The sequence below is a fragment of the Melanaphis sacchari genome, unplaced genomic scaffold, assembly GCF_002803265.2.
Source record: "Melanaphis sacchari strain LSU unplaced genomic scaffold, SCAv2.0 Contig116_pilon_pilon, whole genome shotgun sequence".
Lineage (NCBI taxonomy): Eukaryota > Metazoa > Arthropoda > Insecta > Hemiptera > Aphididae > Melanaphis > Melanaphis sacchari.
Genome location: NW_020270453.1, coordinates 185,299 through 198,729, shown reverse-complemented (window position 1 = coordinate 198,729; position 13,431 = coordinate 185,299). Strand labels below are relative to the sequence as shown.

Genomic DNA, 13,431 nt, shown 5'->3' with positions numbered 1-13,431 from the left:
TCTTGGTGTAAATCTCTATAAAATCGTAAAATTACTTAGTGGGAATGTGTATAGTTAAGTTTCCTATGTAAAACGCATATTGTATAGACCAGTGGTCGACAATAGGCGGCCTGCGGGCCAAGTCTGGCCCGTGAAGGAAAAATATTGGACCACAAAAAATATTTATTTTTTTAATAATGCTGGTTTTCACACATAATATATATTTTATCTATTTTATGATATATTTAGAGATTACGACGGTGTTTATCGTTTATTGCTATTTACAATAATAGTTAAAATAACACAACGATTATTAACTAATATCTGAGTTTTTACTGGCCATCGAAATTTTTTTTTTTATTTTCTGGACCTCTATAGAATTTAATTGCCAACCCCTGGTATAGACTATAGACCACGTTCAATCTCCCGAGTGTAGTTTGAAATTAAATTCTAAAAAAACTTACTAATATTAAGCCTATGGTGAATAAATCTAAATTTGTAGTATAATAACTAATAACTAAAGCTTTGGACTAAATGCTTGAAAAATAATCAAAATATATGCGAAAAACACGTTAGAAGTATAATAAATTTATGAAATCAGGAAAATGTATTCATTAAACAATTTTATTTAAGCCATTATCAAGGAGCCCTAGTATTAAGTGTGCCAATAGCCATTTTATGTATTTTGTTAAATGTTTAGAAAGAAAACCTTTTTATTTAAAAAATTATTTTGCACCAAGGCCCCGTGCCCCCGCAAATCCTTGAGCCAGCACTCTATACTCTATAAACATTTGAAGTTTAAACAAAATCAGTTATTAAAATTAAAAATAACAATTTTAAATATTTATTTGTGATTTAAAAATTTAAAATATTATTTCTGAAGACTGAAACTACGTTTATTATTATATTATACATTTATACTTTGTATACACAGTGATATTTTCAAAATATTGTCATCTATTTTAAGCATTATTAACACGAACCTATTCATGCATTATTCTGTTCTTTAATAAGGCAGTATTGATTCAAAAGTTAATAACAATAATTAATTATAGGTATACATGTTTCTATTAAATTAATTAAATATTTATAATATAATAAATGCAATATTTTCTGTGAAAATTAAATCAATCTATTGTCATACTAATAGTAAAATAAATCAAGTACTTTAATATAGCAATATCGAAAACAATATCGTTAAATAAACTTGATAATAACTAATATGGACTGACGATCTTCACTCAAAATCGAAAAACAGTATTTCTATCATTGTATAATATACTTTAATTTAATTAAGTATTTTTTTCCATTTTTTGAAAAATTCAGTTAATTAAGCATATACTGCCTTTTTTTCATGTTTTCAGAACATTTTATACAAACAAAATAAATATAAATTTTGGTAAAAATAAAAGTATATCTTAGGTAATAAAATCAGTATATATTGAAATTTTCTTGAAAATGTGTGAGATGAATTTTATAGTTTTATAAATAATCTTTGGTGTGGTAAATTGATTAAATAATATTAATCTATTTCTATTTGGTGAGGACATCTTTGACTGTACCTATTGAATACTATGGCTTGATATTTTTTTAGTAAATAGTACATTTGCTGTTGTTTATGCGAAAATTTATTGGGTATAGCAGGTATAGGATTGTGAAAAATTGATGTAGTGTGGAGAGGGTTAAAATCAGAGTTATCCATCATAAAGAAACTGCAGGTAACGAACTTGGTTATTGATACCAGCTATTACCTACTATGGCTAATGGCTATACGAAATTATGTAAAATAACAACATACGTACTATCTTCTTGGTTGCAAAGTGTTACACCAATAAATGGTGACCGGCAACGTGTGGTTATCGGTCAATTATTACACACATACTGCTGTTATATTTATGATAAATGATTCTAGATCATAAACTAGTAACAAATTTATTATTTATGCGATACACTCTCATTTTTTTCGTGTTTTATAGTTTTGAACATTATTGTTTCATTGAATTACATACCATATTTCGACCGCGGAGAATAATCGGTTTTGTATATTTTTCGTATATATATATATATAAACCATCACAAAATCCAATAATATTCTAACTGTACAATTTTAAAGCAGAACAACTGATCATCGCACAGATTACATTCGAGGACACTGGATTTTGTCCTTTAAATGTGTGGCGGAATACAATAACGGCTAACAAAGTTCTGAACAGTGTCGAACCTAACGGCGGTGTTGTATACCGAATAAAAATTTATTTTTATTTTTTTTTTTTTATACAATTTTTTGTATCACCGTCTCACGGTGCTGCCGGTGGTTTTTAAAGACACCGTCGCTCGACCGCCACACCCGGATAGGGTCGGAGACGGTGTGTTCAACACCTGTAGTGTTGATTGTCCGCGGTGACGCTGAACGCGGGCACCGTGTCCGGTATCTTCGCTCCAAACGTGAATTTGGTGCAACATTTGGGTCGCTTGCTGTCGTACGTGGCCGGGCCCGGCATCTCGGGCTTCCGGCTTTCCGCAAACCGCCGTCCAATCGTCTTGCCGGACGAGAACCTGCCGGGCAGGTAAAGGTCAGCCGCCGGCGTCTCGTAGTGTCCGGGGCCGGGCGTCGGGCACACCTTGGACGGAACTATTCGCTGCCCCAGCGTCGTGCTCAGCCGGCAGTTCCGGCACGACGGCGAGTACGCGTTCGGCGCCGGTCCGCAGTGCCGTTCGATGTTCGGCGGGCAAGGCCGCGGCCCGATCCGGTGACCGGCCGTCGACAGCGACGACTTGACGCAGTACTCGGCGGGGCCGGGGCCGCCGGCCAGCCCGGCGTTCGGCACGCGCAGGCCGAACGGGCCGCCCGGCACTCGGTCGCGGCCCACGCGGTACACTCCGGTGGGGTTGTACATCGGGCCCGGGCCGAGCGCGTACACCTGCAACAGTGGTGCGCACGTCATAGAACCGGAAACGGATGTGAATATCTCGCCCGACCGCGGTCACAGCTGTCATCTACTCGGAGTGCGACTTAACGGGCAATGGTGTCAATAATGTGCGCACTGCGAATACACGCAGTTACTTTGTACTGGTGCAATCGACGAAGATGTAACTACTAACCAACAGCGCTAAGCCCGATTTTAATTTCTACCTGTGTGTATTGTGTTCGATAGAACTCCGTCGTAATTATTCTGAATAAACGATTATTATACTACCGTTTCCGGGGAGAAAATAAGCACGTTTTGCGAGTAGATACAAAAGTTTGAGATTCCTACCGGAGTATAAAAAAAAAAAAAAATGCTCTGATCTTTCAATTCGAGAGAGGTTAATTCTGATAGCCAATCGGATCTAGACGTGTAATTTGTACACGGACTTATCTATATTTAGTTCCATTTTCGCATTTCCCATTAAAAAGTTCGTGTCATTGTTCAGAGATTTCTTTTTGTTCTAGCTACCAAGGCAAAAGGCTATATTATCTGCTGCGTATATTTTACACGCATGGAAAACGTGTATACCTACTCCTTGCCCATTTCCTCACATTAGTCTTAAAAACACGTCTAATTTCAAAGGTAGAAATGTCTCAATACTTTTTAAAATAACCCAGAAAAACAAAAAAATACGAATCTCTGTTAACGTTCTAATATTATCGTTATTAAAATTATTTTTGGTAATCTTGGTTACCAAATTAGAATGTCTTCATTAAAAAACGTCTTTAATTCTATACATTATACAATGATTAATCGAAGAATTCAAATCAACAGTGACAGTAACAATCACTCAATAACTTTTGAAGTTACTCCTACTTTAATTACCCCTAAAAATAAGCTATCAGTGTTTCATAAAAATTATTAAATTTAAAAATGTCAAATTGTCCTTAAAAACTTTGAATTTGGCTACCTAACAGTCCTAAGTCCTAAAACAACATTTTATAAGGTGCATCTTAATGACTCTGTTGATCTTAATTTCACACTTATAAAAATAAGTAAAACTAATTAACTACTGATTCGTTAAAATTTCAAAAAAATATTTGGCTTCAAGATATTAAATAAAAAATATAATGTACTGCCATTCAAAAAAAGTATACAACAATAAGAAATAAAAAATATTAAACATGATCATTTCTCAAAAATGTTGTTTCGTAATAACTTTAAATTATTTAAAAAAATATTGAACCCTTTAATAATAAATCACATAAGTTTGCAGCTGCAAGAATAGTCTGTTTAAAAATTTAACTTGTTTAAATTAAAATATATTATAAGAGAATTCCAAAATATCTATAATTAATTCAAGAAAATAGTTTTGTGCGAAATAAACTTACGAGAATAAAAACTTTACCAAATATTTACTAAAACTTTTTTAGTACTTCTTTTTCGATTTCAAAGACAAATGACAATCCAAATCATTCATTCATAAAGATTCATTACATTTTTTTAATTTGTTTAATACAAAACGAGTGAGTATTAACAATAAAAAACAAAAAACCGATATAACTCATTTAAAGTTCTTTTCGATGTTTTGTGCAAGTTTGGTAAGTCTTCTGAAGTATATTTTCCCGTTTTAATTTATTCAAAAGTTTGTCCTGCTATGCAAAATCGGTATTTTTTATATAATTACGTCATTATGCAACAACCATTGTTGGGACCATAATATAAATTAATATCAGCTTAAAATATTTCCTTACATAATATGTTTAAGATAAAAAATGTTAGTTCTTCTCGAAGTTTCATTAAAATTGCCTTTATCAAACCCATTAAGTGGACAATACCCACACGTAATTTGTAATGAAAAAATAAAATTTACCTAAATTAATACTGAAGACGCTTTAATACTAAAATCACCAAACTCTTATAGAAAAATAGAGAATAATATTTTCTATACTATACTTAGATTATTGCTATTATTGAACGGGAAATTTATTTTTTTTAATTTTTTTGTTCTGTACATTTTTAAAGTTTAGGTTTTTTATTTTTCAAAAAATCATTAAAAAATTAACCAATTTAAGCACAAATAATTATTACTTCTCTATAATTCTTAATCTTTTAGTGAAATTACAACAATTTGGTACAAACAACTTTGGTTTTTAATTCGCACAAAACTATATTTTTTAAACTTAGAATACACACACATGCCACATCAGAGTCGACCATTACCTACATAATTTTGTTTGTTTAAGTAAGTTTAAGTGTTATACGTGTATAAATCGTTATATTATTAGTTTCATCATTATATCGTGTCGGGGATATTTATTACTTACGTATTTGGATTTCTTTCCTGGCATAGAGTACGCGGGATTTTTTTCGATCGACGGATCAGTTGCTCGTGGTCCAATCGTTGTCTTCACGCAGTAAGCCGCTGGCCCCGGACTCCTCGATCCTGAGTTGGTGTAATCAAGAATTTTCTTGTCCATAATGTGCCCATCAACCGTACGGGGTTCTAAATAGCAGCCCATCGTCCGGACACTTTTGAGAGGTTTCGCTCCGTCCACGCAATCTAGGACCGTCCGGTCCACGGCATATTCCGTGATCTTACAGCATTCGGCACCGATCGGATCAGTACTTCCGGGTATAGTGAATTTAACAATGGGATCGCAACCCATTATTTTTCGACCCATGTTAGTCGCGTGTAATTAGATTCGTTTGCGTGATCTGTATTAGAATGTGTATATTATTTTCGACGTGTGTTATCGGATTCGTTTGCGTTCTCGTTCTGATTTCGTGAGTTAATGTGTTCAGTAGCTAAAAGGTCTGTAATGTATTAAACTGTGGTACACATAAATGTGTTAATTTCGTACAAATGAGTGTGTTAGTAAATACACTCGTCGCTAGGTGATAAAATAATGAAGTTCTGTAAGATCGTCAAGGATAAAAAATGACACTGGATATACATACAATACATACCTGTTAAACATATATTATAGGGCATGAATTTAAATGCAAATTATATTTATTTAATTTTTAATTTTTTTAATTTCCAAAAATGATAAGACTCTGCTTTCCAAGTTAAAAACTTGTTTCATGCATCAAAGAAGTTAAAAGATAAGTTTTTGTTTTAAATAAGTATTTAACATTTTTAAATAATTTTTATACTTTGAGAATAATTTTAATTTAAGTAGGTATCTGTGTAGATATTTCATAAGATAATAATTATCCATAAACAATGAAAGAAAAAAATCAAATAAATATTATTTATTTTAATCTACCAAAAAAAAAATTACGTTTTTGACTCACTAAATTGCAAATTAAATCTAATAATCTACTTTAAACCATATTTAAATTGAAAACTACAATGGACAAAATATGTGACAACATTTTTTTATTTTAATTAATTATACGGAATAGGTTCTTTTTACAATAAAATATATGAGCATTTTAATTTTTTTAAATACTATGATGAAAAAAAATTTTTAGACTGGAGCCCAAAGTTTGCAATTTTTCAGTCAATAAAGAATAGAGCTTACCGTTCAGGCATAACATTTTCCCCTTATTATTTGGTTATAAAATAGGACTTAGTACCTACTTCAAATTTACCAAAATAAGTGATCTAAGTGATACAAATTAAAAAAAATTTAAAAAAATTATGCATGCTGAACCGAATGTAAATTTGCGATAAAAATAAAGCTATTCTCAATATAGAGAAAATATACCACTATATACTAATCGTATAACTAAAAACTAAAATGCTAGCCGACAAAACAAAAGATGAAATTAACATTTGTGCCTAAAATAAAACACCTTAAAGAAATTGTAAACGTCATTGGAATGCACCCCTCAGAATGTTTTTTTTTTTTTAACAAAAATAATTTCAAACATGTTAAAATCAAAGTGACATGGAATTGTTTTAAAGTAATTAAAAATTCATAATTGATAATTGATAACATTATCTGTGACAGTTATTAAAATTTCGATAATTTAATCCACTAGCTTTTGATCATTTATTGAAAAATACAAAAAAAGTTATTTCATCAAACAAGAATAATTGCCACGTTTAAGTTTAAATAATGTTTTATTGTTATGAAAATTTGATGATTTTAGTGTTATTAAAGTATTATGGCTTTGACGACATATTAGATTCCCCACAAAGTATATTACAATTTTCTTAGGTATCATTTGAAAAAAAAAATTATTTTCATTTTAACAACATTGAGTATTTGTATATTTAAATGAAACAATATAGTTATAATTTATAAATAAGATTTTTGTGTATGAAAAAATCGTCTTTTTTCACTTAGGACGTTTTCCCAAGTAAACGACGAAATAATTTTATATTGTATAAGTGATCGACCAAATGATATTATATAGGTAAACGAGCACACGTATCGTGCGGTATCATAATGTAGCTTTGTAATAAATTTTTAAATTCGACGTCTCGTGCTAGCATAAAATATAGTTAAGTATATGTACATCTGTAATCGTTGAATAGTTGGGTGACCTAAATAGTGTCGTAATGATAGTTCGGCCATACGCCCATAATATACCTGATCATTAATATTTAAAAACGTCGAATGTCGTGTACGGACAATAGCTAGTTTGTTCCTCCTCTGTTGTCGTGCGTTTGCAGCAGTGGCATAAGTGCAACCTAATATTATCCAGGACTTCTATGCTGCACGACAACCGATGGTACTTAATAACATGGGTACGCGCATAATAGATTTGTAAAATACGTCAACGCGTATGTTTGCTATCGTTAGAAAAATATATTAATAAATATCGCGAGTATAGGTAGGTAGGTAGGTAGGTGTACACAAGCGTCCCCCATACATGATGACAATAAGTATGATAGGTATCATATTATTATTGAAGCTACGCGTGACACGAAGCTTTTGTACCTCCGCGGACGTGCTTTTGACACGAGAAATCTCGACATATAGGTTAATTTATTTTAAAGCACAATTCTAACTACCCCACCTCTCTTTCCTATACGTTCTATGGGTTCCGGTGCACAATATTATTAAGGAATCCGATAAAGTGACACCATCATAACGAGTTGTTACTTATATAGGCACTTGTTCAAAAATGTTGATCAAGTATTTTACGGTGTTAATTGTTCGTGGCATAAATAAATCTAAACGGGTCTTGTTGCTTCCGTCAACTTTGGTTCAAAACACATAAAGTTTTAATAAAATTCAAGTCACGTTGTTTGATTATAAGTATAAAAAAACATTTGACTTCAGTAGGAAAATTTCTATAGATCATAGTTGTTGATAATATCTTACTATTATTATTATTCATTATTACTTATTATATTTAAGTAGGTATTTTCCTTTATTTTTTATTTAGATTGTACTAACAATATTTTAAAATTAAATCAGAAAATCCAAACGTCACCTCGTGTCACAACTAATCGAGTTATATTGTGTATTTTTTATTTTTCATTCATTTCATTCCCTATAACGTGCGAGTCTAACTTGATTAAAATTTTACTGTCACGGTATAATTTTTTTAATTTATTTAATCATGGACATAGAACTACCTTGGGTTGCATAAAATACATTTTTCTTATGTTTATCCAAAAATAACCAAAATATTACAGTTAAATGTAAATTATACATTAAGTTGAAAACATTATGTACTTCAATTACAAGTAGTTAAAATTTAAAAAAACATATTGCTATAAGTAATTCAGTTTATTCATATTTTATGTAATCTCTAAACATATAGCCTATTGAGATTTATATAATATTATAATTTTTTTTTATTTAATATAGGCGAAACATTCTACAAAACTTAAAGAACTTGAAGATCTTTTAAATGAAAATAACTAAAAAGAGCAAAATTCTAACATAAACTCGTGTAATGTATTGGCTAATGTTCATATAAAAAACAAACGACCATTCCTAATGTTTTCAGCCGATCTCAAGTTGTTATAGTCGAGGTAAGATATTTTATTATTATAATAATACAATGTATAATATTGGCATTCGCAAACAGTTTTTACTATTTTAAATTGTAATTTATATTATTCAGAATGTTTGAATACTATGATCACAGAATTCATAGTTTGTGGTAATCACCCGTTCAGTACAGTTGAACAAGAGAAATTTAAAATAATAATTCATAAATGATTTTCTAATAGACATTCATCAACATGAAAAACACTAATATTTCGAGTATCGACAAACGCAGAAAATGTACGAAAAAATGTAAAAGAAGAATTAACATCAACAAATGTAAAATATGTCTTCGCAACTGTAAATTATTGGTCTATGTTTAAAAAGTGATTAATTATTATCGATTTATCCTAATTTAATATTTAAATGATATGTTCGTTAGGCACATTTTTAAATCATACAAATTTAATATTTAAATAATAAAATTTACCTAAATCCTATATGAATATTGAATATATTTTAATGGATGTATTGAATAAGCACCAAAATAATTTAAAAAATTAAATATCTACATATAGTCTAAATTTATAAATGTGTTAGATATCACTTATAGTTAAAACTGTAAAATAATAATAAATTACTTTTTCAGAAGTTATATTAGAATAACAGCTCATCGGTTTGATTTTGAAACTTTTGATCAGAAATCTACTGCTTTAGCTTGTCGTATAATTAAAGGGAGGCATACATATGATACATTAGCTAAAATATTAAAAGATGTATTTTGTGAATAATATATGGCATATTAAATAAGAAAATCAGTGTAGTAATAGACAACGGCTCTAACTTTGTCGAGGCTTTTCGGTAAGATTAATATTAAGTTATAGTAGGAAGTATATTATATCTACTCAATATAAATGTAATAATTAGCACTTACCACTTAATTAGCGCACTGTTTTAAAATATAAAATTTAATTTTTAGTTTTATTTTTGAAAGTTAATAATATTAATATTAAATTTGCATGTAGATTTTATTTTATCATAAATCATAATATGATAAGTTATTTTACTTATTAAATTAAATATATTAATAATAATTATTATTATGTAATTGTTTTTACAGTATTTTTGGTGAGCAAGAAGATAATATGTCAGTGCGAATTTGATAATAAAGAAGATAACATTGATTCAGCGTACCGTTTACCATCTCACCATAGTTGTGCTAGTCATATTCTAAATTTAATTGCCATTAAAGACAGTGAAAAGGCTTTACCTGATTCCATTTATAAAAAGCAAATTAGGATCACATTTGCTAGAATGTCAGGTTTATGAAACAAACAGAAACGGACTTGTCAAACTGCTGATGGTATCCATGATTCGTTAAACGTTTACATTGTTGTACCAAATGCTACACGTTGCAATTCCACTTGTAAGGCTGTCAAGTGTTCATATGACTATTTGACAAAATCAGTACCTACTGAAATTACAATCTATTTGTGATAAAGCAAACATTTCTCGATTTGATAAAAAAGATGTGTCATTTATGTCCTACTATTGCAAAGTAGATAACTAGACTAATAAATTAATATTTAATTGATTGTTATAAATAATATATTTTATCTTTGATTAAATACAAATTAAAAAAAAACTGATTTTTTAAGTTATAGAACCAATCTCTTAAGCTCTTGATTTACTTCAAGGTGATAAATAATATATGTGTATGGGATATCTTCTACCTACAATTACTTGGTTTAAGAATAAATTATTGAAACTATCTATATCAGCTGGTAATTGTTAAGCGTTGGCTGCAGTCTGTTTAGATGGTGTAAATGCACGATTTGATTTCATGATTATAAAGAAATCAATTATACTTGCTGCTGTTTCACATCCTAAACTTAAACTCAAATAATTATTAAAAACTGTTTTTAAATTTATATTTATAATTTTTAGGTTAATTTATTACTAATGAGTTTAGTATTTTAGTATTTTACTCTGGGATTCGTAGACTATTTTTTTTTGAACAATTAATAATCGATCAATATCATTTTCACTTATTAACATATTCACAATATAGTTTTGTTTACTGGAGGTTTAATTTTAAACATATTTTATTTTATAAATGTGTTTCAATATATTTTTAGTTTTTATTTATTTATTTATATTTACTTTATGTGTAATTTTTTATTATTGTCATGATTTATTATTTTATTATTAGATGTATGAACCCATTAAAAAGAGAGGAAGCTAAAGATTTTGTGTTGAATTAGATTGCACTTAATTGGAGATTATAGACCAACATACAGTCCATTAAGTTGAATCAAAATGTAGAAGATGATTTTCTCTTTAGCGAAGAGTTAGTTTCTGATCAATCCCCCAATGGTTAAGTGGAGTTTTATATACAGTTTATACAAGCAATTTAAAATTTTTAAATAGTTTACTTATGATGAAACAAATGTTTGTAAAGTTTAAAATGTTACTCTCTTCAAGTGCTTCTGTCGAAAGGCTCTTTAGTGTAGCTGGAGACATTTATATAAGAAAAGAGCACATATAACTGAAAATAATTTTGAAGATACATTATTGTACCTTTAAAATAAATATTAAAAAAAATTAGTTTAAAATACTTTTACTATGAAACTTAATTAACCTGAGAGGAACGTCAATTGTAACTAGTTACTTTTGAGTAAAACAAATAATGTAACACATTACTTTTGTGCTTCTGTAACTAGCAAGTAATCTAGTTAATCATTTTAATTGGTAACTTGCTACGTAACTTAGTTACTTTTAAAAAATAACTTATTAACGCTAATAATAGATATTATTTCTCCAGGAGGGCAATCTAACCCGTATTTCCCCTTTCCCTAATGAGCGCCCATGTTTCAAGCTGTAAGTAACTCAAAGTGTCTGGCGGTTTGGGATAAAAGCAATATCTGGTGTAATGTACATTTTTTCGAACTCATGTCGTCTTATCTGTTGTTCATGTACTAATATTACCTTTTAATAGCTCACGATATAATATTTTACTTGTTTTTTCAAAAGGATCATTTACAACTTTATATTTAAAATTATTACATACCTGTTGTTTATTCAATTTTTGTTTGTCATCTTTAGTGTGATTATGATTTATCTTGCAGGGTATAACTTTGTGTTCAGTTTAATTTTATGTAAGCCTTACACGAATCTTTACAACAAGCCCACCTTCCAATATCATTACACAATAACTCTTGAAAATAAAATTTAAAATCATTTATTACTTACAAGTTTTTTTTTTTCACTTAACATATTTTCAACTCGTAGTTCTATCATCACACCACAGTTAAGTTGTTATGAACAAATTAACATTCCAAAACTTAATAATATAATACAAGACTCAGAAAAACACATACAGGTGATATCTTCATTTGATCAAAATATTTTTATTACTATTATAGTTGTAACAGCGTTGTTTTACCTTTCTTGCATTCATTATTTCAGATAAATATAATAATGCTTACCAATAAATTTGAGGTACTATCAATTTAGTGACCAATAGATGTCTGTGAAACAGACCACAATACACTACAATAGGTACATTTCAGTAAAATATTTACTCGGTTATAAAAATGTTTCAATCTAGAAACTAATCATTTATAACAACCATATTATAAAATGTTTCTATAAAAGTGTTTTTTTTTTTAAATTACAAAAGTTCAAAAAAATTTTAAGTTATGCACTAAGTGCATATTAAATAAACATGTGAATACATGACATGTATTTCGGACTAACACAAACCCCTATAAAAATGGCATGTATTTTGAATGCAGCTGTCCCCTTAAACCTTAGACTCAAACCATATTATATTACATACTAATATATATTAGTAAATTTTAGATGTATGGTCAGTTGAACCTAAAAAACAATCATGTATTTTCAAGTTTTTATAATTTTACATTAATTATGACCTTATATTAATTTTAAAAACTGAAGACTTGTCAATTATTTTACATTAAATTTATTTTATTTCAGTAACTAATCTGCATTAATACTAATAGTACTTAAGAATATAATGATATTAATATTAAATAAAATAAATAAATAACAACTTAAATCAATAAATTTTTTGAATGTTACAATTTATTAAATTCTGACAATACCTATATTAGTCACTTTCAGGTTGCATAATATATTAACATAAATACATTGCTTTCATAACCACAAAAAGAAATTCAACAAAATGTGACTATTAAAATTCATTAAATACTTGAAAAACTGATTTAAATCATATTAACTTATTTTAATAAAATAAAATATACATAATATTATTTAGCTTACCAATTAAAACTAAAAAAAATCATAAATTAAAAAAAAGCTGTCGTTAAATAGTAATGAAAAATTACATATAGATAATAAAATACTGTAACACAATGAAATATCATTTATAATTTCTTTATCAGTTTTGTGATACGAAATAATTATATTCTAAATTTACCATCGAGACCCTTTTCTTGGTAGTTGATATTTATTTATTTTTTTGTTAAGAACTATTTTAGAATGTACTTAAAACTTGTGAAACTTATTTCTATTATACTAACTGTTTTTAATAAAATAAATATAACATGAAGTTTAAAATTAAAGCTTAGATTAAATCATAAGTATGAAAAAAATATCTG

At 28.7% G+C, this 13,431-nt stretch overlaps 1 protein-coding gene across 1 annotated transcript; it reads right to left on the bottom strand.

The window, feature by feature from the left end:
* Nucleotides 1–2,351: 2,351 nt before the first annotated feature.
* On the bottom strand, nt 2,352–5,572 carry LOC112603940 (outer dense fiber protein 3-like). The gene is made up of 2 exons (XM_025352766.1): nt 5,216–5,572; nt 2,352–2,900 (listed from the first exon to the last, which is right to left on the bottom strand). Exons 1-2 carry the CDS (start codon nt 5,570–5,572, stop codon nt 2,352–2,354), a joined length of 906 nt encoding a protein of 301 aa, XP_025208551.1.
* Nucleotides 5,573–13,431: the final 7,859 nt, after the last annotated feature.

Excerpts from the sequence above, each read along its gene's own strand:
- LOC112603940 (XM_025352766.1), bottom strand. The coding sequence starts at position 5,572 with ATGGGTCGAAAAATAATGGGTTGCGATCCCATTGTTAAATTCACTATA. Across the intron at positions 2,901-5,215 it reads CAGGAAAGAAATCCAAATAC|GTGTACGCGCTCGGCCCGGG; the intron begins GTAAGTAATAAA and ends CCACTGTTGCAG.